Here is a 26,048-nt window from a genome sequence, read left to right as displayed (position 1 = left end):
CGTACCGGGGACTCAAAGCGGAGCGAGTGCGCTGCACCTTTTTTGGTTTTTGACTTTACGTGAACGTTTCCTCTGCTCTTTGTTACAAGAGGACACTTTTTTTTGTTTGCTTTTATTTTTCTATCATTAACGTTTTGCATCAGTAGACCTGCTGAAAAGCTCAACGTTTGGACAGTGGCTGGTCTAACGCATTCCCGCGGACCCTGGATTACTGTGTAAAGGTAAGCATATCGTGCGCTTTCATTTGTATGTTGTTTTTAAACTTCCAGAGCACGTTTTGTGGAGTTGAAGAGCAGGGTAACTCATGTTGTGCGACAGTTTAAATTAATGCCGTTTTACATACTTTTATAGCCATAAATATATTCAGCTAATACTTTGAATCACTCAGTTGCTGTGATATCGATCAGAATGAGTTATCAGTTCCTCTGCACACATGAACCTTTCTGAAAGCTGATCCAGAGTCGACTCCTTGTGCCTTCACCCAGCCTGCTCCAAATGTCAAAGCCTTCTCTCTTGGCAGTGATTTTGTCAGCGTATCTTTGCATTCCTCTCCCGGTGCACGGTTCAGAATCTCGGGTCAGGATCTGCCGAGCAGTTGCGCCCAATGGGTCGCGCGAACAAGGCAGAGACTGTGTTTCCTGCAGAGATGTGTGGAGACACGACTATCTTATCTTTGTCACTTTTCAGGACAATGTTCAGGATTTGATGTCGTCACATGCCTCTTCCAAGGCTTTTATCTCATCTCTGACTGTTATCACCTCAAATGCGAACCTTTTATTTACGTGGTGATCTCAAAGAAGCAATCACGGTAGTGCGTCTGCTTACTCAGAGTCTTGACTTGATGCCTGTTTTGCTTTCAGCTACTCAGACTTTAATTCTATATTGCTGACTCTATATTCTCTAGTGTGACTTTGTATGTTTGTTTGACGTGTTATTAGCAACATTTCTATGCGTTGAACACACATCTGACACACTTCAGAGTTCAAATCAGTGCAATTTTGAAACAGTAGCAGTAAGTTTGAGCGGTGGTGAGTACATTAATGATGGGCTGATTGACAGCTGGCAACATTCACTGCACATCAAGTTATTTTGATGTTTGGTCCATTGTATTGGTTTCGGAAATATGTAATGGGCATTTCTCACTCTGGAATTATTCAAGAAAGCAAGAATAAAGAATTACACTCATCTAAATCTGCAACTTAGAGTTTCTATGAGTGTTTGTAATACATGATTGAATAAAGCAAACATTACTCTCAACAGTTTATCACACAATTAGAAGATGCCATGGTAGGTTTTGGAAAATGTTACAGGCATTTTACTTTTCAGTACGATTTTTAATGATATATACTAGTTTTAGCTGTACTTTTTGCATGTACTGTCCTTATTTGAAAATAGAATATTTTTGAGGATTGTGGTGAAATGAACAGTTATTGCTTAATAAGAATACAGAATCACGAGATCATCTTATGGAAACATAGGAATTATATGAGCCTTTGTTCATATAGATTCATAAATCTGCACCCCAAGATGATTGTTTGGAAATATATTAGAATAATATCAAAGTTATGTTTGAGCTTTCATCTATTAAATCTCGACAGGGATGTGCTGATCATGACCTCATGCCTTTTGCCTTATATTGCAACTTGCTCCACTGTCTGCTTTGTGAGGAGTTTGAAGTTCTAAAACAAACCCAGCGTGGGGCATGAGTATGGGAAAAGTAAAGAAAGGTGGAGACAGAGGGATGGTCCAGAGTACGTACGGCCGAGAGGGAGAGCAAAGCAAACATTCCTGCCTTGGTGTCTCAGCAATTTAATTAAGGTTTTTGTGAGATGCTGCAGCGAGCACCTCGAGGTGAAGGCTTAACCCCCCCCCCCCCCCTTTTTCAAAGTTGGACTAATCCCAAGGGTCAGCTAATAAGTGTTCGGGTCATGCCACCATGACAACTAAACAGGACAAAACCTGATGGAAAGTTCACCAAAACGGGAGTTAATAACCCCATGAGGGAAGTTAAGAGGTACAAGGTGAAGAGGATGGAGTTTTGGACTGTGTGTGATTTCATTTGTTATCAGCCACACCAACTAAAAGCCCCTCCCCTTTGTGGAGTTTAAGTGTGCCCTGTGGTGCTCTGTTGTTACACACCAATCCACACACACACACACACACACACACACACGCATAAACTCACTCCTCCCCGGAGGTCAGATTTCGGTCACTGTACCACTAGTTAAGTAGTTTTTTTTAAATGCATTTTTTTTATAAGGAAATTACATCAATGGTAGCTCATCTTGTTTCCACTTGTAACTAAAATCTGGCTTTCTTGAAAATCTTTCAGTTTATATTGCTGTGACTTCTCAAGCATTGATGCACCATCTGCAAAGATTTCTTGGCTTTCAGAGATAAAAAAATGTCTTCCTGCTCTATTTGACTTGGCTACATTTGCCTCTCTGCCATTGCCATTTTTTGCACTCAGCATCAATTATATTTGATGTGACGTGTTTCTCTTCCAGACTCATCCTTTTGCTCCCTTGTCTGGTTTCAACCTTTTCCTTATTCCCTTTTTCTTTTCTGCTGTTGTCCTACTATTTTCCCTGGAGTTTTTCTTGTATTTGGAACAGAATGTCACAGAAATTGTCAGAAAAAAATCAAGCAAAGGTAAAAAACAAAAGGTGGTTATCATCAGATCATAAACAGGCTATGTGATTGCATCACATTTTTTTAACCTTCTCCTGCTTTCTGCAGGTTCTTACCCATTTGCAACTCTCTGCCTTCACTAAACTGAGTATTTCCTGTTGTGAGGATGCATCTGACATGTTGTGTGCTACATGTGTGAAGAGACAGTTCCAGAAAACATCTGTATCTGATTCTTTAGACACTGTCCTCAGAGCATTTGTCGATATGGCTTTACTGCAGAGAAAAACATGTTTCCTCCTGAATTGGCCCTTGATGTTGGCACTGGGTTTAAATGGTACTTTAGACATGTCTGATATGAACTTTCTATTTCATTGATCTGTCTTCTGCCCTCGCCGTCCACATAAGTTTGTTTTGAAATCTTTCTCACATATATATCAAGCTTTTCCATTGCAGGTTTAGTTAACTCTACATAAATCATATATTTTTGGGGACTCTCTGGTGAAGTAGAATAAATGGCATCAAAAATGAGATGTGAGCGTTTTAGAAATCCCTCACTTTGGAGGCAATTGCTCATACATATATTGCCAATTAATAACATAAAATCTATTTGCTCAGTAACTTTAAATGAAGAGGAATTGTGTTGTTTTTTAAATTTTTTACTTATTTTCAATATTTTTAAACTCAACCACACTTAAAAAATGGGCTATTTGTTTATATATATATATATATTCTTTAATTTCTTGAGTCTGGATTTCTCTTTTTGGGCTCAAGCTGTTCATAAAAAATGTGGAATAAATCACAATTTCTCCGTCTTTCTGCTGCACAGATGCAAAGTGGGGGTGGGTTGAGCTCATTTGGGAACATTTAAGGAAGCAGGAACCTTGCAGATGGAGCAGACATCCAGCATCAGACCTCAGACTGCTGATAAATCATCCTGCTCAATTTAGTCATTACACTGTACAGAGTTTATTCCTTTAGTTTCTTCAGCAGTTGACAAGCATCTATCCAGCACAATAAATCTGAATTTTGGAAGTGTGAGAGGTTCAACTAGAGTCACTTTGATAGTTGAATAACCTCCTGTTGCCTTATAAATGGCAATCACATTTCCAAGACTGAAAAGTAACATCTTTGATTTCTTTATTTAGTCTGACCAGCAATCCAAAACTCACTGGTGGTAAACTGTAACTGAGAAAAGTTGTTAATCTGGAAAGACTTGAACCAGGACACCTGATGTTGCACAATGTCCTCTGCTGATTATTCTGTCTTACTAGAGCAAATTTTAACATGGATATGTTGAACATAGTGTCATTTAAGTGTCATAAGTTTGGATACAGCTAAATTTAGTTTCTCTTTTCTGTACTATAAAACCGCTCAGATTACATCTTTACAAGCTTCCTTGACACTAGAAGAATTTCAGTGTCTCAAACATCAAACATAGACTCAAACATCACAAAGTAGGTTGAAACTTAACATGTTCACCCAAGGGGAACCTCTACTTTCCTTGAGCTCCCACCCTGCCTCCTTCCCTCTACCCCCCAAGCTGGTTTAGGGGTTGTTACTCCTTTACTAACCTAAGGCGTGTCCTTAAGTGCCTTCCCCCGTCATCCTCACAGTGTGCTGTATAAACACAGTGGTTCAGTAAAGAGATAAAGAGTGTGGCACACACATATTCCTCGTAACATTCCTTAGTGGTACCAGGAGGCACCAGGAGAGAAAGATACGTCCAATGGCTGATCTGTGGTATGATTGCCCAGTACATAAATCCATCTTCTGACTTTCTGAAATCAGCTCCCGCACTTCATCTCCCTTAATTTAGTGTTAAGAGGAAAATATAGACATAACACAATTACCTCTGAAGTCTGACCCTTAATAAGATCATCTGTTTCTAGGAATATGAAAATCAAACTTTCAAGTCCTTAAGATAACTCAGCACACTCCAAACCATAGACAGCAGCCATACTACTACCTGGGGGCATGTGGGTCTGTGTGATTAGGGATGGGGCGTATTGAAGTAAATGAATGTAACTCCACCTTACAGCCCCCTTTTCCTGAGTCCCACTCTATCTTTTTGTCCTGAGGGCACATAGTCAGGCTGCACACACATCCATCCTTTTATCCCCATTCAACAGCCCTCATTCCCCTGCACACACACCAACACGTGCATGCACTCAAGTTGCAAGTAGACAGCAGCCTTAGGCCTGCAGGGCTTTACAAAGCACATCAAAGAACAGAGATCTGGACCTGTGATATTCTGAACAACTCAAAGGCACAACAGGTAAGGAGAGATGTGTTTTGACTAACAGAAGGTAGTCAGCCGCATTGGTAACCTTGGACAGGTGTATTGAAAGCAACACTGATGTGGAAGACTTTGTGTTGCAACATGTTACTGTGACATGTTGTTTTGGAACTCACTACATAATGTGGTGCCATAGAAACATTCACCAGGAGAAAGGAAGTAAACAACTGTTTGATGTGATATGTACAATTCCACAATATAGCATTCTCTCAAACTGCTATGGTTTCAGTTGTAATAGATGGGGAAAATTTAGCTTTGCAAAGGGCCTGCTTCTAAGAAGTTTTTAGCTTCAGCTTGTTCATCTGGAAATCATCTGATTCTCCAAACTGAGAGCTCTCTGACTGATATCTACTGTTAGTAAGATACCGATTTCTCATAAGTCCTACATGCTCCCTCACTTCAGTCACCAATATATCCCTTTTAATGTTTATTTCATATAATCCAGAGGGTTAGGGTAAGTGTGCATGACTGTCTGTGCTTTTGAACCACCCGTTTTCACTCCCAAACTGTCACATGTGCACTATTGATCAGAATCTTCTTGAAAGCATCACTGTTCAGCTCTCAGGTTACTTATTTAGTGTCCTTTCTTGGTGACATGAAATAAAAAAAAATACTTTATTTATCCCAAGGGGAAATTATATTGTTACAGCAATCTCTGTTTTTTTCCTTTTCTTTTTTTCAAGCAATCACTACAAGCTTTCGTTATAAACAGTTATTATTGCTGACAGAAAGGACCTCCTGTATCTTTCTTTTTTGCTGTGGCGTCAGAGAAGCCTTAAACTGATCACACTCACAGGTCTAAGATACCTTGCAATCAGTTTCAAATTTAAGGTAGCAGCCACAGACTGCAGTTTTTGGCAGCAATGCACAGCACAATCTTCTTCTTGAGAAGAAGGAGATGCCAAATCGCAATTATTTTTCCTGGCTTCAACATAACAGTAACCAAAGAAGTAGACCATCTAATAGGATGTCAGCCTGAGCATGCTCGTTGCTGACCAAGTAATGCTCAACCTAATGTTTTGTTGACGCAGAAAATGATCTACTGGGTAGCTATGTAGGACGCATTAGTTATCACCCAAGTCGAATGACTAGTAGCACCCCCATTTCGCAGCTGCCTGTTACTCTGTTATCAGTACTGGTTTATCGTTGCCCTGAGTGGCTTCAGCAGGGCTATTGCCTTCAACTATACTGGTATAGCTTTTGCTATTAGTCTGCTTATTAGTCTGAATTTTGTCTTATTCACTGTGCCATAGATCTTAGTCGGTTTGGCACCTAAAACAAAGAACCAGTACCGAACTAGTTGTAATCCAAAACTAATATCTGGCTCAATGTGGTCAAAATGGTATGAAAAGTTTCCCTTTTCCTCAGGTGAAGACTATTATTATTTTCTGATGTTCCTATGATTTAACATTTTATTCAGTTAAGAATGACTAAAGTTATAATGATAATAATAATTATAATAATATTGCTGCCTTGTCCGGTTGTATGATATAGATTTTGCATGTTCTCCCTGTGCCATTCTGGGTTCTCTCTGGGTTCTCCGGCTTCCTCCCACAGTCCAAAAATAAGCCTGTTAGGTTAATTGGTGATTCTGAACTGATGGTAGGAGTGGATTTAGAAGTTTTACTGTGTTAAAAAAAGTGATGATCATTGTGAAGAATTGGCTAAAAGTAGATTTTATTCATAGCTTCATAAAAGAACACTTTTTTTTTAAATGAAAAAGTTCAGTTGGTTTACAGGCAGCTGAGTCTTATAAACAAATACAGCAATTGCTAATTGGTGTTAATTTGAAGATTAATCCCTTTCATGTCATTTCAGAGTGGTATATTCATGGCTTGTTGAGACTGTGTGTAAGTGAACACACAGCGTGGACCAACACAGGTTGTGCAAGAGCACAAGTGTGTATCAACAAAAGTTAATGTTGTTTCAGCTGAATCCCAACTTTGCAAGTGTGACACAGTGAACAGTGTGTCTGTTCCTCAGCAAATTCTGCAGTCAGATAACTGAAGTTTATGCAAAACAAGCTTAGGCACAATTATCTGTTCTTTGTTAAATAACCTCAAGTGTAAATATATCAGGTTTTGCCTTTGCTCAGCCTTGCCACACTGTGTTATGTTGTAACCCCATGCAGCTCATTATTTAACTGACACATTCCCTCACATTCTTCTATTGCACTGCTGCAGGGAGGCTCAGTGTCATGCACACTGACCTATCCGCACTAACTCATGATGTGTCAATAAAAAAATCTCTTCTAGATTATCCTAACTTTAAAAAACGGTATAGATATACTGTTACTATACCCAAGCAAACATCAATGTTTTGCAAAATCTCTTCTTCTCTCCCAATCACACTCAAACACATGCACACACACATCCACATAGTCTTCCTTTGAGGCCTCGCTGCAGCTTGCTGTGGATTAAGAGGTCAGGAGTCAAAGGGTGAACCAGTCAACCCGCAGACCGGGACAGAACCTGATGAAGCAGAAGAAACACAGGCACAAACACATACAGAGAGTTTTGAATCAGAGTTAAACTTATAATCCAGATGATCCAAATAAGGAGAAATTGACACTACTAAGTGAGCATGCTGTCAAGTACGCTTTGATTCACCATATTCACGTTTGGCCTGAAGCCCAGTGGCTGATGATTCCAAAAAAGAGATATTGCATGAAACCAGCAAGATGAGGCTTGTGCAGGATTGTCAACTGCTGCTCGCTTGTTTTTATCTTAATGAGAACAGGTTGTGTGATTTATAGCTCAGTCATTTGTTGACTGACTTGTAAGTCACAGGTCTAGTAAAGTGTGTGGAATTTTAAAAGGACTATTGAGAATGAGCTGCAGTAAATTACTGCCAAAATGTTAGAAACTGAGTGCAAAACTTAGATTTTTTCTTACCTCACACTAATTTGGTACTAAGTGTAGGTATGAATCATTAAGTTTTTTATTAGATTATTCCTCTGCCAAGGCAAGAGCCAAGATGAAGGTATGTGATTGTTGCGGTTCGTTTGTGTTTTTGGTTGAGTGTTTGTACGAGTATGAATATATAATTTACCTTATTGTAGACAGATAACTGGTTTCCCATGGCCGTGAGTATTTACCACTCACAGAGCGCCTGTCTCTCTGATTTAGGGTTAATGATGAATTTGGGCAGACCTACAATATTAATCGAGTGGGGATGCTAGATGTGAGTATTGAGTGTCAGCACATGCTGTATTGTATCCAGGTCTGCATAGTGCATTCCTTTGTGGGCAAAACATCACTTAAATTGTTTGTTTCTAACAATGCACGAGCTTATTGCCATGTGAAATTTAGCATCCGTTATGTGTACTGTTATTTTGATTTTATTCGTATTGTATGCAGGCTTCAGTTTAAAACAGTCAGCTGTTATTTCCTTTAGAGAATACATTTGGACAATTCTTGTTGGCATGACAGCATAGCCATAACATACTCACATAAAACGTATAGTTAAAAAAATGTCTTTAGACCTCTCTCATTTTCTTTTTCACACAGCCTATGTCATTTTTTTCCACTTTTTCCTTGTTTTGTTTCGGGTTAGAGACCACTGTGTTAATTATTGTAAGAAAGCATGTGCAAAGTACCCTGTAACTCCGACTTCTAACGACACCACGCAGCCTAGTCTTTTTTGCTTCAGAGTAGTTGATGGAAACAAGCCTGATCCACAATTTCTCTAAGGTGACATTTCAGAAGTTTGCTGAAAGATTTGCTTGACAGCTATATGGAAACGCAAAGTCTAAAAGTGTCTAAATGTTTCAAAATGCAAATGTTATTTTAATTAGTGTTTGTAATGTGTCTCCTTCGAGGATGGCAGTTTATATCTGTAACTGTCATTTTTGAGTTTTGGATCATTAGTGAGGTGGCAGTTATATATATATACATGAAAAAAACATCTATATTAACAAAGGCAAAACTACAACTGACTCTCAGAAGCCAAAAGTTTTTTTCAGGAGTCACATACCTATGAGCCTCTGTTTTAAAGTTCCAAATCTGAGGCAGTGTTTATTATTTTCTGTCTGTCATGTGCACGGTATCAGCACATTGGCAATTGCTGCTGTATAAAGCAAGACACTCCATAAACACAGACAGACCATTGCAAGTCCAAAACAAGCAGTCAACAGGTCAGTCAGCTACAGGAAAGTTACTCCATACCTCTGATGTGGCCAAGACACACCAGACGGCTCTCAGTACAACAGATGGGACATATTAGACAAATTGAGGTAGCAGGGACTGACCGAGCAAATTCACAAGCTTAATCAGAAAAATAACTTGATATGTTAGTGCTGAGCCTTGATTGGGTTGACTCCACGGTCCATAACTCCGTGGTCATTAATATGTGTCTGCCTGTGCGTCAGCACAATCTAACACCTCATCAGGATTGACACACATGACAGTTGAGTGAGCAAACAACAGTAGGCATGGAATAAAAAACTGTAAGATGACCCTTTGTTTGAACTGGAAACAAATGTTACTTTTATTTAATAATTAGCAGCTAGAAAAACAAGTGGACATACAGAGACACTCTACAGTCCTTTGTTCCACCCATGCTCAGGCACTGTGTGGTTATAGTAATTGCATGTGTTCTTGACACACCAGATTTATAGCATATGAAGTCCTGTGATCGGAAATAATAGAGCAATGTGGTCTTAGTGTTTGCTCAGTGCTTGCAGTTAGATTTAACAAGAACATTTGGAATCCAGGCAGTGATCTAAAGTCAAAAGTTGAACTCACTATAGTTTAATAACAAAAGACTAGGGTTGTGCAGGTTGTGTTTTTTAGTAGACTGCTTGTGGCTTAGCTGTGACTAATCCATAGGAAATCATGTTTTGAGTAAATATATGTCTAAGTTTCATATTCTCTGCATACATACCTGGTTGCTCACTCGGGTATTTTCATCAAAGCTAATGTGAGGAAATTGGCCAAACCACAAATGCACAGTGACATACCCCGTATTTGGTAGTCATGTTAGTTGTTCAGCAGAGCCTCATGGTCCATGGGCTGTTAAAAACCGACTCATATCTAACCCTGAAATCAAACCCACAAAGATGCTATCTTTAAAGGAATCTCAAATGAGCCTGGCATCATTATCACTGGCCAAATTTAGCTTCTGTGAAAGTAATTTCTGTTTCAAAGGCCTTCAGAAGTTCAGTTTAGAGTTTCAAATGAAAAATAGCTCAAAAATATAATATACAGCCAAGTCACCCCGTGTTATGAAACCACATTATGTGTACTTTAAGGGAGCTCTCCACTTGCATTCCTAGGGGTTTGTGTGAGTGAATATAAGTGTGTGTGTGTGTATATATGCACTCCTCCTATTAACATAAACACAACACAGTTTTTCTCCCCATTCTCCCTCCAAACATCCCTGCAAACCCCCAAGGCTTTTTTCAGAGTCGTGTGTCAGCGCCTGGTCTGCAGTGAAGCATGTCGTCGCCATTCCTTCACGTGTCTCTACCTCGGAGTCCAGTTTCACCACACAGTGTGCACTGAGCCTTGTGATTATACTGCAAGCATACGTTTATGATCAAAGTAAGCGGTCATCGGGGCTTTGTCACAGACAGGGCAGTGTTCTGGGACTTTCTGAGGGATCTAAAAGTTTTGAAATATAATTTACAGCCCTCCAGAAGCTACTCTGCTGCCTGTTGTTTCTCAGCTGTGTCATGTGATTAACTGCACTGTCTTTATTTTTAGCTCACACTAATGACTTTAGAGTGTAATCATTTTTTTTCTCTTGGCTTGTGTGATTCCCATCAGAAATAGCCTTTCCGGATGTCCATGCAGTCATAATTTCAATCCTGGCTGATTTGGCAAGACCTGTTATAACACTAATTGAATGAATTTCCAGAAATACACACTGGTGGAGTTTACATTACATTGAATCATTATTATTGATAATGACTGATAGATCTATCAATAAATGAGTCGGTTAAAAATAGCTATAATGTGTGTCGTCGTAACAAGTATTTTTCTACAAAGCAGTCTTTGTGGATGCTCTTTTTGCCTTTACTCCCTTCTTAGTTTAAAATTTTGGCTTTGATGAAATTTATTTTGTTTAGTCTGACTTCTTCACATTAACAGCCACTCTGCACTTTGAATAGTTTGCAGTTGAACATTCCTTCCAAGATAAAAAGACAGTGTCAGCAAGACAGAGTGTTAACATGATCTTTAACCTTAAGCAACTAAATCATTTATAGGGCAATTTGAGTTGTTTCCCCCACCAGCAAAACGGCGTAAATTACAATCACTGTGACATTAGTCTGGGCTCTGAAGAAGTTTTTTATTTGATTTTTATTTTTTTATTCAAGTGAAGTGTTCATGGATTTGATTTCCGTAATGCAGATAGTAAATCAAGGGCCGAACAGGGACAGAGTCTGGGTTCTTTCATGATTAATGGTATGTTGGAGAGATAGGCTAACTGAAGTGTGTGCGTGTGTTTGTGAGTGTGTGTGCGTGTGTTTATGTATGATGTCATCAGTGGTCTGAATTTAAACCACTTTGTGAGTTTCGGTAACAATTTGCTGTGTTGAAATTGGAGTTTTTTAATTTGTTGTCTGGCTGGGTTCTGATATCCTGAAAGTTTTTCTGTTCCTTATGGCAGTGACATGTCTCTCAACTAGAGCAGGATAAACTTTGCTTAAACTCAAATGAGTTCCATATTATCCCTTTTCTCCAGACACAAGGGGTTCTCAGCAGAGTCGCCCTCTCAAGACACATTTTACGTGTCTGTAGCTGCTTTCACACTGTGAAAATAATGTCAGGGAACAGGTCTGTTCTTGTAAACTTGGCAGAGCAGACGGCACGGTGCGGCACCACAAAGAGTTAAAACTCGGATTTTCTGTTCCTGTGAATAATACAGCCTTTGTTTCTGGGTCATGAACCAGTCAAGGTCAGTGGCTTTAACCGAGCCAAACAAACACACAAGCAGTTCAGTTTGCACTAATTGATTCCCCTTCCAGCAAAGACAAGAATGAGTGTGTGTGAGAGTGTGTGTGTGTGTGTTTACTTTAAAGGATCTGTCAGGAGTCAAAGTAAATAGATAAGTGACAAAGTAAACAGCTATCCCACACACATGCCAAAACAACATCCTTCCACGGGGATGTATTTTTACACTCGCTCTTTAACAGTTTTCACGGATGTCAGAAGGTGAACTCATTTTTCAATTTTAATCCAATCATAATTATGTGTGAATGTGTACTTCCTGGCAGTTCCTATGAGGTCCCTCAACAGTAAATCCATCCACACACTGGGTTAATGAGGTGTTCCAGCTGCAGGAGATGGTTGGTACAAGTCTTTGGGCCTGCTTCAGTTTCTTTGTGTGTGTGTGTGTGTGTTTGTGTGTGTGTGTTTGTGTGTACACGCAAGGGATTAAGTTGGTGTAGCAGGCGTTGTATCCATTTCGGTGTAAAGTTGAGTTTGCATGGGACAAACTGAATCTGGAGACGTGTGATTGTGAATAACAGTGTCGATTGTTGCTAATTCTGCGTGTAAATTTCCAGCGCAAATTACTTAGTGAGTTCAAGTGAAGACGGAAGTCCCGTGATGATACCAAGCCCCGTGTCTGTAGCTCGGGGATGAGTTTGAGGTGAAATATGGAAAAAAAAAAAGTTCTGAGCACATTCATAGCTCACATTGCATGTACTGCTTTACTCAGCAAGAAAAAAAAAGAGGAACAACAATGCAAATGTTGCTATTTTATTTTATGTTTTATCATCATTGTTAGCCCCTCACATAACCCAATGCAATACAACCAGCATCCAGCAAAGTGAATGATAAAAACAACGGAAATGTAGGATACTTTCTGACTAAAAATCAAAACTCTAAAAAGGTCTATGAATGCTTTCCTCAGCCACAAGAATAATAATACAGTCATTTTTATACTGGACTGTTGATACTTTAATAGTCTGACGTAATAATGATACAAGTATGTAAATGACAATCCACATAGCACCGTGTGGGGTATGTGAAACTGAATTCATATAACAGATGTGCAGATGGTAGAGCAGATTCAAGCAGTGTCTTCACTATATGACTGTAAGTTACTGGCTAGTTTGTGAAAGGTAGTAAACCTTTCACAAACAAATTTCCCTTTCAGCCTAACTAACGTACAAGCATATGTGTGTGTATATACATACATTACACATCAAAAGTTTAAATCCTCATTCAAATTATATGGGTTCAAGTGTCCAAACCTTTGACTGGCACTTTGTGTTTCTATAGACTTATCACATTGCCACAGAATCCAGTGTCACTTGAGCTGTATTGCACACAAGTGTGACAACAACTACTACTGTACAACTTCCAAGGTAATCATTGGGATAAATGAGAAGTGTGGTTACTGACCTGCTATGTGCAGTGAAGCTCTTATAGTAAATCCAGTCAGTGGTATGTGTATAAGCAGTCTCTGATTACTGCTGTGACCTGACGTCTGTGAGCACATGCATGGGTCTTGTCCAAAATTGGATTTGGACATTTACGCCTTGCTTACTTGACACATACTTTCTGCTCGCATATAGCTCATGTGGGACAGTAAGGGGGCAGTAAAGATAAGATTTGGTGTTGAGCTCTGTTTTCCTGCAATGTGTATGTGTGGTGATGGACAGAAAGTAAAATGTTTTCTTGTTAAAATACAGACAAGGTGGGTACAGTATCTGTCTGGATTTGCGCAGTTCCAGAGGGGATACATCGAGCACCCACACTCACCCTCGACAGTCCAGCCCAACCTGTATGTTGCCAGAGACCAGAATTTGGAAACTGACAGCTGGGTTTAACAAGAGTGAAAGGGTCCCTGTTGAGTAAGATTCCCCCGGTAGTCATCAGTCAGCAATCAGACCTGGAGGTGGAGGAGTGGACAATGGATAAATGTTTGTATGCAGGAGATAAATCAAGAGCAGAGACAAGTGAGGTGTATTTGATATTATATAAAAAGCTGTAATGTGTATTACTACAAAAATGACACCACAGGGAAGTTTATTGCATGAAAACAGTGCCAAAAGTGAACTCCTGTATCATTCCTCCTGTGGAGGTGATGTGATAGTCAATGTAAATATTACATTGGTTCCTGTTCTAATGACCCTTAACTCCTAATAAAGATATTAACAAATAAAAACAAAAAACACATTTTATAAGCAGTAAGAGGAAGTGAAAAAGTCGGATACGTGTTTGACAGGACTTTGTTTCTTGCCAGTTGCCTGCTGGCTCACCTGAGTTAAGCTGACAGGCTTATTTGGCTCGAAGCCATTGAAGTGTTGAAACATAAACGCGCACAAACACATGCAACCGTCATATTCATTACTGGTTTGCTGCTGTAGTTAGTAATGCAGGATGTTCCACTGTGCTGGCGATGCGTCATTGCAGGCATTTATACCTTTATCATCTCAGTGGAAAAACTGGTATTACTAAAACTCAGTCTTAATCAAGGGCAGGGAGCATTTAGAAGAACAAGTAAACACAGATTGCTTAATTCTTCTTGAGTGCATGTATAGTAATTTAGTAATGCCGATTTAATTTTTTCCCCAAATGCAGATACCACCACTAAAACAAGCCAATTAAATATTTTTATAGTAATGGGTTTATCTTCTGTGCACTCAGGGCAGAACGTACCTGTCCATTATACCACTACCACCCAGGCGTCAAGTCTGTTAAGTAAGACAAGTTCAAAGGATGACTTCACACTGTATCATGCAGGCTTTGTTTGACTATTGTTTTCAGTGAGCTTTCTGAAATAATTAGACTACATTATTATTGGTGATTGGACAGCAGCTCTCAGCTCTGCACAGCAGGACAGAGAGTGGATGTGCTAGATGTCTTGCAGTCAGGTAAAATTGAAATTAGCATGTATTACCCAGGTATTATATTCCTCATCGGTGCAGTGCTGAGCTGGAACCATGTGTTAATGGGCTGACATTTAAAGCTTTTTTCAAACAATGTAGAAGACAAGTCCGTTTGAAGCTGGTGTTGTTCCATTTTGGTATTTTAAACAGGTGCAACCAAAATGTGAAAAGCGCTAGTCTATGCTTACAAACCGCGAGCTGGCTACCTGGAAATTAGATGAGTGACGACAGCGTTGTTGGTAAGTTCAGTTTGCTACCCTTTGCTGCTTCCCAGATTACACATATATGCCAGTTTGGCCCTGTGGCTACCTATGTTACTAGTTCAGAGACACATCAGCTTCGACCCGTTATTCCACCTCTGTGCCTTACAAACAAAAGGGCGATGCACAACGAAGCCACATAATTTCCACCTAGCGAAAGGGCTTGTTTTTCCGTCCTCTGTTCCCTGATTACTCTTTTTACTCACATAGAGGGTCTGTATTTTAAATATTTACAGATTATTTTCACAAACATAGCAAAGAATACACTTTTCAGGGAGAGTGATGATATGTTTCTCCACTAAAAATGTAATAATCTAAATATTTCATGCTTTATGTATATGCTATTATGGTGACAAAGGCAGCTCTATGGTATATTTAAAGTGCTTAATAGACATATCAACCTAGAGTGTGAAAAGATGCAGCAAAAGGACTCAGAGGGTTTTTCCACCAAGTACTCATGTACTCCCACAATGCCACAACCACTCTTTGCATGTGGAAAAGTTTTATGTCCTGTCAGCACTCGAATGCAGCATATCCTGCTAATATTGAATGGCTGCTTTCTGCTTTAGTACTGACTGATTAGTAGAAAGAAATTCAGTTTGTCTGTGGCCCCAATATAATTATCTGATCTTATATCCTATATTAATCCTATATTGTCTGATGATAAGCTGCAGGTAGCACTTATATATTCCTATTGCATCAACAGCAGAGAGATAGCTGAGACAAAGAGTATTAGAGTAACAGAAGTCTACTGAGAAAGTTTGGAGGTGGCACACAGCAGGGATGGCTGGAGGAGATGATTTAAAAATCGTACAGCAAGTAAAAAAAAGCCCTAACTTGAATTCGATCAAAATCCAGCAGCTGATAAAAAAGCTTTCAAATAAAAGCAAGAGGTGGACTGTCACTCGACGTGTAATTAATTTGTTCCACAGGTGGAAGGTCATAGTCGTAACACAACTTCCTGTATCTCTCTTCATAACTCATCACTGACGCTTGGTCAGAACATAGAACCAGATTATAGTCTGTGTTGGCTGTGGAAAATCAAACAGTCTTAGCCATGTTCTTTTTAGAACTACCGCAAAACTAGCTCCTGCATCAGATGTGAACCAGCACTGGAACTGCTTTGGTCCTGGGGGGTGTTAAGGCCAGCAACACTTTGAAGGACTTGGAAGTGTTATTCTAAGTGAGTGGGGAACAAGAAGAAATAAACTGTTGGATAGATACCAAAAGTGTTGAACAACAATGCAGAGACCGCACCTTTGAATATCTGAACTGTATTTTGTTATGCCATTGTAAGCATGCACAGAGCAAACTGAGCCACAGAACTTGATCATCAACAAATAATCACAGACAAAGAAGGTGCAGTGAATTAATACTGTATGCTCATCTATTCAAATGAGAACACTGGCCAGTCATATTTATTCACAGATTGTCAAGTTTTCACCAGGGATATCTGAACACCAACATATTGGAAGTATTCTTAAGAGAATTTTGTGTAATGACTCTCTGACTTTTCCCGCATCTTTTATTTAAAATGTAAAATATCAGAACAACTATTGGGTGGTTATTCACAATTTCCAGAAAACAATTTGTAAAGCCTTTTACCTCATCGGGATTGATGTGTTATTGTGATACTGATACACATAGTTGTTTATGCATGTGTGTACACATCCCCATGCAGCAACACATGTACTCCGCATATACTTTATATGCTTACACAATAGCTTGGGGTGGACAAAGAGTTTTAGAAAGATTGGAGCTGTTAAACAGATTTGGCTTTAAGCTTTTCAGGCATGAGGTAACAGGATATTCCACTTTGAGGAGTTGTTACCAATAACTCAAGTTCTCTTTTTTTCCTGAAGGAAAATGAAGTTAACTCCCCCTGCACAGGCTCTCTAATGCAATTTATGATTCCTGCGGTGCTTCTTTGTACTTTGATTTCTGACTCTTCCTCTTTCACATCTTGCTTAATCAGTACCTTAAGTGGTCATTTTGAAAAAGTTTTTTGGTTGATTTTTTTTTTCCTTGCTAAAGTTTAGTTAAAGTTTATGCTAAAGTGGTCAATAAAATTTAACCTGAATAATTCTGTATCCAACAGAAAGAGGGACTACACTTAACTAAAAATAGCACATAGTGGCTCACCTAACCTTTGCAAAAGCTCACCTGGACAAAGAAGAACGCTTTTAACCATCAATTATGTGGTTAGATGAGACAATAATTGGGTTTCTTGGATAAAGGGACATGGCTGTCATTTTTTTTTTGTAGGAAAGTAAAAACATACAACCCAAAAAACACCATCCGAGCAGTCAAGCAAGGTGAAGGAAATGTCAGGCTTTGTGTTCTTTTTCAGCTGGTTGGCCAGTAAGCTGACAAAAGCAAACAGTCATTAGCAAATCACATTATAATTCTGTAAAAATGGCTTACATTTAAGCCCCTAATCCCTCCTTCACTGGAAGAACAGAAAAACAAAATGCACACGTCTTCTTTACGTAAAGTAGTAATGTTGCTTGTGTAGGATTTTCTGTGACTCCCCTGAGCACAATTTGAGAGAAAATGCAACACTGTTGTATTTAGGTTGTGTCATAAACTTTGGGTTTAAAAGAGTCAGACTGTGATTACAGCAGCTTGTGGATGAATAGGGCAGTCGTCTACTATCAGCCACTACTAAACACACATTTGTACTTTGTGTCTTTCTCTTTTTGTTCTTTCCCTCCTTCACTTTACCTCTCACACTCTTCTCTCAGTCATCCTCCCTTGCCTCCTGCTACCTTTTTCTTATCACAGGGGAGGACAAAGGTTTACATGGGCCTCTCATTCTGTCTCACAGTGAGGGATGGCTGCAGTGTATTGTGGGTAACAGAATCCAGCTGTGTTGTAGATTCTATGTTTGTGTGTGTCTGCTGGTGCGAACATTTGCAGGAATGTGTGTGTGTTCATGGCTGTGGGCTGTGCTGCTATGCAGGTTGTTGGTGTGTGTTGACCTGTTTCATGTCATTTTGACAGTGACATTTTTCTTTCATCCTGCTGCTGTATCTTACACAAACAGCTATGGAAATACTATAGCGCAAAGTCTTACTGTAGCAGAAGAAGACGCACAGTTAATTACCAATCTATAAAACAGCAAAAATAACTTGTTTTGCAACTCCCAGTTAGGTGATTGCAGTATAAAGTGGGAGTGATGGCACGCAGTGTATAAGTGCACCCTGTGTTTTCATGACTGTGGTTAATATGGTACATGGCAGTTTCTTCCCTGAATGATGTGGGCACCCGGTCATTATCGAACATCACAGGAGGATCTGGATGTTTAAAAAAGAGAGCCATACAGTTGTTGAAACCGTCATGTGCAGATGAAGCTGTAAGATTTCCTCATTTCACACCCATTTATCATGAAATTCCTTTAAAAAGCTCCGCCAGTTTTGAAATAAAGGAGGTGTTTATGAAGCCAGTTGTGAGCAAACTTAAAAACAGATGTACTTCCCTGAAAGTTCTCTACAAATGTTCACTTAGGGTTTTTCTGCCATGCCAGTGTGTTGTTTGATACTCAACAGCACTGGACTTAACGCTCGTATTTGTGTGTTTGTGGCTGAACCGAGTGGACGGTAGAACTCAAGGTGTCGTAAGTGCTACTATTGGCTCCTCTGCTTATAGTGGCCATTAGAAGTTACTATGATTTTAAAAGGTTTAGTTGGAAATATATATAAACAATGCAGAATACAAACAGTAAAAAACTTATTTGACAGTGACAGATTTCCACATATGACTATAAAATATATCAATAATGAGTAACACCATGTAAGGGAATCATGCTGATCATTAATTGAACATGAAAACACTGCCACCATACAGTTACCAAGGATGCTCTGACAGTGTAGCAACCTAAATTACTGCATAAACTTTAATAAATGAATACATCCAGCTTGGAAGTAGATTGTTTGTGTGGTGGATTTTTTTCCTTTGGCTTTGTTTCACAAGGAAAAAGGAAACTGCTCAGAAAATGCCACAATAAACAAAGTGTAGAGAAATGCAAGCACATAAAGTAAATAATTCTGCAGCAAAGCTTCAAAGACAGTGTACAGAGCCACACTGCTCACAAGCTGTCAAGACTGAAAATAAATGTAAGAAATAAGATGATGCTTTCTGACTCTTGAAGGGTAACTGATTTTTCTTCACACTTTTCCACATGGAGGTCAGAGGTCAGGTTCAGCCACAGAGCAGCCTCCATGATGCAGTCAGTTTCTTAAATGAAGGATGTTTCAGCAGGGCAGATGGTTGAAGGCTTTTTTTTTCAGCCACTGTCAGACTGGTATCGAAGGACTTCCCCCACCCCAAACGCACCATGGACCCCTAACACCTCACAAAAACTTCCACACCTCACACACTGTGTTTTTATTTAACCACGTCATCTTTTTGACTCTCTGGGTTTGTCTGAGTCTCAGTCTTCCTCCAGTACTCCAATACTCAGTTAATGTAATGTGTATTCCTATGCATGTACTGTATAGTCTTTATTTTCATGTATACATTATAATGCTGCTCTTTTAATTACAATCCTGTGGTTGTGCAAATAGCAAATATATCTGAACTAAATTTGAAGGTTTAACATCCAGCAGTGGGTTTTCTTTTATAAAACTAGCAAAGTCTTTAAATATCACTTCCTGCTAGATGTGGTTTACCCACAGTTTGTGTCATGACCATGGACATTCTGCATGTCCATGGTCTAAAGACCACACACACATTTGAGTACTGAAATCAGAGACCTGTTTTATTAAAATGACAATTCTTTAACAGTGTTGTACTGTTAATTAAAAAATGCATACTGTAAAATGTGTTAAAGGCCAAGCCTTGGATTTGGCCACTGTCTGAGCATGTAAAGCTGTAATATTTTATGGTACACTGTATTGTAACTACATGGAATGAGATGACATGAAAAGCAAAACATGTTATTTTCATACAAGTATTCACACGTCATCTCATGGTCTCACACTGTCTGATATGAATGATTAGTTTCTTTACTAGCTCTTTCTGTTTTGACTGTAGCACGCGATTCTGCGGTCATCAAATCACTCGATGATAGCACCAGCGGGTCTGTAGCACTCTTACGTCTCTATAGGAAGTATGTGACTGCAGACAAAGAAAGTTCTGGATTTCAGTGTGTCCTAAACCTAAAGGTATCTGAAACAAAAGCATTCGTTGTCATAGCAGAAATATTTTGTCATTGGTGGAGCGTGATGTCAAACATTTTTTCTTTGGTTTTTTGTCTGTAGCTTTACGTCAAAGAATAATGCTGATAATAGCAGCTCTTTTTCTCCTGGATGTTTTGACAGAGTGGTTTGGTGACTTTGATTATGTTTCGGCTACAACTGTGCTACAATTTTAGAATGAAAACGATAAGCAAATCAGCTATTATGAAAAAATATATATAGTTTGGTATTGGTATTTGACATTTCCATTTTTTCAAAAAAAGATTTTCTTGCCATTTTACTTATTTTGCCCAAGCAGACAGAGAGCACTAACAGGACTCAAACAGAAACAATGTCTTGTTGTTTCAGATTTATGGCAGATTTAAACTATTTTCCTTTCAGAAACCATCAGTCTGTGGTTTCGAACAAGACTACGACAGACTGGAGGTTTGATCTGCAAACTCAGAGGCCAAATACATCCCATCTAATTCTTTCCTGCTTCCACTCACTTATTACTGTCCTTTTTTATTGTTGCCGTCACATTTTATAAAGCATTTAAAAAAACATTATAAACATGCTGACAGATGGTACTCACAGCCCAGTTTCACTTGAGAGGTTTGAGGTGATAGTTTTGATCCAGCTTTGTGGTCACTTGTGGTTGAAATTTACAGCATTTTGGATGTGAAAAAACAAACAAACTGATGTGATGACATTAGTAACAATTAATCCTCCAGGTTAATGGCAAGAACATTTCAGAGCTCCAATGAATGTTTTAGACAATCTGACACTACACAATTGCCTTCTAAAATGATTTTGATCAAATAAAATATAGGGAAAAGGGAGTTGTAACTCACAGTGTCTAAACTCAATTTAAGCTCTCATTTATCTGTGCTAACTACACAGCAGTGTTGCAGGTTTCTTGCTTACCCAGAAAGGGTTATCCAAGATGGTCTGTATTAACTATTTGCTTGGCCTGTGGGACATATTATTAAGGGTGTCAAATCTGTGTATGTATCTATGTAATATACTATGCTGTGAGTGTCTGTGTATGCTTCCTTGACTGTGATCATGTGGACTATTGAGGATAAAAAGATAAGGAAAAAAATCTGGTATTTGAGCTTGTAAAAGACTTTAAGCATTATGGCAAAAGATATTTCTTACATAACTGAAATTAATTTAAAACTATTCATCTATATTTCAATTTGGGTTTTGAATATTACCAGATCAACAAACAAATTGTGATTAACACCAACCCTTCTTTCTCCCTTGTTTTTCAGAGTTGCAAGCCAGTCATCAACATGCTGCTTTGCTTTATGCTCTTCTTCCTTGCCTCCGGTATGGTGTTATCCTTTGACTGCCAAGCAGACTGTGACTGCCGTTCCCATAATTCAATGTTCTGCATTCGTAGAAGCTTCAGCACTGTACCCCATGTCCCTATTACCACTCAATATCTCTACATCTTCGAGAATGTTATTACCACGTTGTCCAAAGATGACTTCAAAGGCTTAGTTGAGTTGGAGCTGCTAGATGTGAGCCAGAATGAGTTGTCAGAAATTCCAGACAGGGTATTTGAGATGCTGTCAAAACTGAAGAATTTGGATTTATCCTCAAACCGTATTACCCACATTTCAAAAGACAGTTTCTCTGGGTTGGTCCAATTGGAGAGACTGTACCTCCATGCAAACCGTATTCAGAGCATTCATTTGGAGGCCTTTGAGAATTTAGAGATGCTACTTGAACTCAAGCTGCAAGGGAACCAACTTATCTCCCTACCATCCCTTAATTTCCCCAGGCTTCTTCTTTTAGATCTTAGCAACAATAACATCCCAACCCTAAAACCATCTGATCTCCAGACTCCTCATCTAGAGACCCTTAAGATGTCCTCTTTAGGTCTTACCTCATTGGATGAGGATCTCATAGCCTCTTTGAAGAACCTCCATGAGCTTGACATATCGATAAACAAGTTACATGAAGTGTCTCTGGCTCTTAAGCAGGACTCTCTCAAAGGGCTTATCAGACTAAGTCTGGCGTTCAATCCACTGCCTGAGCTAAGGGTGACAGACTTCGAGAAACTGATTGGTCTTCAAGAGTTGGATCTCAGTGGACTTAATCTCCAAGGATTTCCTGAGAGATTTTTCAGAACCTTCCCAAAGCTGATGCAATTGACAGCCGCTGAAAACCCATTTAACTGCCTTTGTCCGTTAGCTTGGTTTCCTGTCTGGCTGGAAGAGACGGGAGTTACTCTTAGGAGGCCCGAGGAAACCAGATGTCACTTCCCACTAGTTAACGCTGGGAAGATGCTTTCAGCACTGGAGCACAAAGATTTTGGATGTCCACCAACCACAACAGAATCAACTGGTTCCCCCATCGCAAATACTCTTGTTCCTCAGATGCCAACTACATCTCCCAAAACCACCCATACCAATGCTATTCTTCCACCTCCACCACCTAGTAAAGAAACAATCTTCTCAAAAACAGACAACTACCCCCTTCCACCAGAACCTCCGGTCTCCCCTAGTTCTACCAGTGGGGAGTATGTGCGCCATTTCTGCCCAGCAAACATTTGTCTCAATGGGGGGACTTGTTATTTTGACCCATTGGGACAACTCAGTTGTTGGTGTCCCTCAGGAACATCTGGACTCTACTGTGAAAATGTGGATGAGGTTCCTGAACCACCACATCCCTCGGTGACAGAAGTCTCTGGAGTCGCCCCTGTGATGCCTGATAAACTTGACACCATCAGCTCACGGCAGGTGACCTCCACATCAATTCTTCTTGATCTGCACCGCTTCATTGAGACACGGCCACATATTCGTGGCATCAGGCTGACCTACCGTAACCTCTCAGGGCCCGACCGCCGACCCATGATACTGAGTGTACCGATAACCTACCCCGAATACACATTACGTGGTTTAAAACCTAACTGTACCTATTCTGTCTGTGCTAGCCCACTTGGAGAGAGAATCAACTCTAGAAGTAACAGCTCCATAGAAATGGGGTCATGTACAGAGGCTCGCACTGAGGGGGTTCCTGCAGCATCCTTAGGACCCGGCATGGAGACAGAGAACTCAGTGACATACATTCTCATGACAGCTCTGGCTGCCCTAGCTCTAGTTCTGGGGTTGGCTGCGGTGGCTGGGACAATCATCTGTCTGCGGAAGAGGAGGCAGGAAAATGCTGGAATGGAGCTAGAGCTGGGCCCGGCTGATACTGACCCCATGGAGTTGGAGGGTACTAAAGCTTGTTTGGACAATGGGTTAAATGGTATACTACCCCTCAAGCAGCCCGAGACTGATATTTGTCTGACCTCTCTGCCGCCACTATTGTTGCAACAAAATGGTGGTTTGGACTATGAAGCACCCTTGATGCAAAGTCATTGTCCATCAAATAATAATCTAGCATCCCTAAAGCCATCATATTTCTGACCCTAAGCAGATTTTAAAGAGTTCCCATCAGGATTTCTTGATCTGCTATAACTCACTTAGTGGTTTAGTTCTAATTTTCATTCCAATAGCAGATGTCCGCAATTTGAGAAAGGGCACTTAATTATTCTGTTTTTTCCACATGATGACAGAACAGAATGGATGATCTATTTAAGAGACACTGAATGGTGGATGTGAGATTATAGTTTATTGGAAAAGAGCTTAACCACTGTGGGACATTGAAGGGGATGTGGTTTGAATCCATCAAGCAAAGTTTGGTGGTGGTAAAGCCTAACAAGTTAAGTGCAATCAATGATAAAGGGTCTTATTAGTGGACAAAACAGAAGTGCCATCTTGCAGTGATCTACCTGTAATAGACAACTCTTTTTTTTTTTTTTTTTTTAAGATTCTTTGTTTATATCAAAGAAACAATATAAAAGAGCTCTAATCCTGTTGCTGTATTTGGAAGATATGAAAAGGAGAAAGTGCTGCAGCTTTTGGATCACAGAACTGGAGAACTCACAGTGGTCCAAATGATGACTAGTTTTTGCAAACAGTTTCAACGAACTCAGATGTCACAACGGAAATTACAAAAAGCTACAAACTTGCACTGAACAGAATTATTCTTTTTCCTTTTCGATGACCCACTCATAGACTGGCACAAGACTGATTGTCACATGGAGATATGATTAGAAAAAAGATCTTTAAAAATGTAGGAATAGGTTAGTGACTATAAAAGTTGTATGAATTCTTTGTTTGCTGTTGACGTCATCTAATCTGAAGCAACTTTCCAAGTTTCTTTAAATACAGATATGGAGTCTTCAGTCTCAATATATCTACCACAGTTGCCCCACATCCCATCGCCTTTTGGAATGAAATTTGCTGTGAAAAAGATGAATAAGAATGGACTTTGCCTGCATTATTCTGTGTCATGATGAACAGGCTGTTTTACTTGTTGATGCCATGATATTCTACTTTTCTCATGTATTTTTGGATTTTTTTTTACCATGTTTTACTCTTTAAATATGTTGCAAATGATCATTCAGTATTGTCATTGTTGTGTTTATAACAGCTCCTGCTTAAAGAAACTACATTCATCATCATGATTTTTTTTAAATGGATTTTTTCTTATATTAAGATTACACAGCTAAATCGTTCCTGTGTTACAGTATGTACTCAATGCCGAAGTAAATACCAACTTAATGTCTTGCAAGACCAAATCTACTTACAGCAATCAAATATCTACTAAAGCTTGTTCATGTTAGGATTACATTAAAACTCACATCTGTATACAAAGCAGATAACTTATATCTGTGTATATTTGAGGAACTCACCAAGTGAATGTAACTTTCAGACACTTTATTCTCTCTGCCAGGTCTGCCGAAGCCCCATAAAGTCATGGTTGAGATAGGTCTCAGAATATGTGAACACCGCCTCTACCAAAAATGTGCTCAAACACTTTTAGCTATAGATCTCAGTCCTTTAAAACAACACACAGTTGCCAAGAAAGTAATGTGAGTTAAAAGAGATTTAAAGCAGGAGTCTTTACCACTAGTTGTTCTGTCATTCCCTTGGTTCTCTTTAACCACTCAATTTGTTTTTGGTCAACAGTGATTATTAGCTTATGTGCTTGAAGACTGTTATGCCATTTTTACTGCCAACCAGACTGTGGACGGTACGGGCTAAATGCAACAGTCTGATGTCTTCTTCCTGCCTGCGACTGTGGCAAACTTTTACTCTTTCTATTTCTCTGTTTCCAAAAAGAATTGGTGAGTAGAATACATTTTGTGGTGTTACATACAGACTTGCATTTCAAGAAGAAAAAGAGCCTTTTATTTTGCCTTACAACACTCGGCATTTTATCACATCACAAAACATAAATGAAGAAACATGAAAAGTATTTCAGCCAATTTTGTATGATTTTAAGGAAAATAATTTTGTCTACTCTTGGTCAGCCAAAAGCTCAGATAATTTTTTATTTTTTATTTTGTTCGCATGTCTGTTTGCTTCTGTCCTCTCTCTGTGTGTGCGCACATTACAGAACGTGTGTGCTTGTTGTTTTTTTCATACTTCATTTCATTTAGTCTTCTCCAGGACTGTTTATAACTAAGTTACAATTTACTTTCCTCTGTTGATCCCCTGTAAACACAGTCACAGATGTTCATTCGGTATATATGCTTTCCCTCCATCATATCTGTAACTGGAAAATGGAACTTTTTTGGCCAGTGAGAACGGCAGGAAATGTTTGAAATATTTTCAACATGCTTGGTACACTACCTTCCCTGTTTATTTAGGGAAACTTGTCTTTTTTTCTATTGTTGTCTGTCTGTCAGATAGTTTGTTAATAACATTTGTGTGTACGTTTTGCCAGAAAAGCAATGCTGAGAAAAGAACAGTATTAAAATGCCTTGATGATAA

The 26,048-nt window shown here is 39.3% G+C and overlaps 1 protein-coding gene across 1 annotated transcript; it reads left to right on the top strand.

The window, feature by feature from the left end:
• LOC140305710 (vasorin-like) lies at positions 1 to 26,048 on the top strand. The gene is made up of 2 exons (XM_072384680.1): positions 1 to 221; positions 21,486 to 26,048. The coding sequence occupies exon 2, from the start codon at positions 21,507 to 21,509 to the stop codon at positions 23,631 to 23,633; it is 2,127 nt and encodes a 708-aa protein (XP_072240781.1). The 5' UTR covers positions 1 to 221; positions 21,486 to 21,506; the 3' UTR covers positions 23,634 to 26,048.

Source organism: Leuresthes tenuis, unplaced genomic scaffold, assembly GCF_036924035.1.
Source record: "Leuresthes tenuis unplaced genomic scaffold, fLeuTen1.0.hap1 SCAF_4, whole genome shotgun sequence".
In the NCBI taxonomy this organism is placed as follows: domain Eukaryota; kingdom Metazoa; phylum Chordata; class Actinopteri; order Atheriniformes; family Atherinopsidae; genus Leuresthes; species Leuresthes tenuis.
This window is presented reverse-complemented; position numbering and strand designations above follow the sequence as displayed.

Coding starts and splice junctions, on each gene's coding strand:
- LOC140305710 (XM_072384680.1), top strand. CDS start 21,507: ATGCTGCTTTGCTTTATGCTCTTCTTCCTTGCCTCCGGTATGGTGTTA.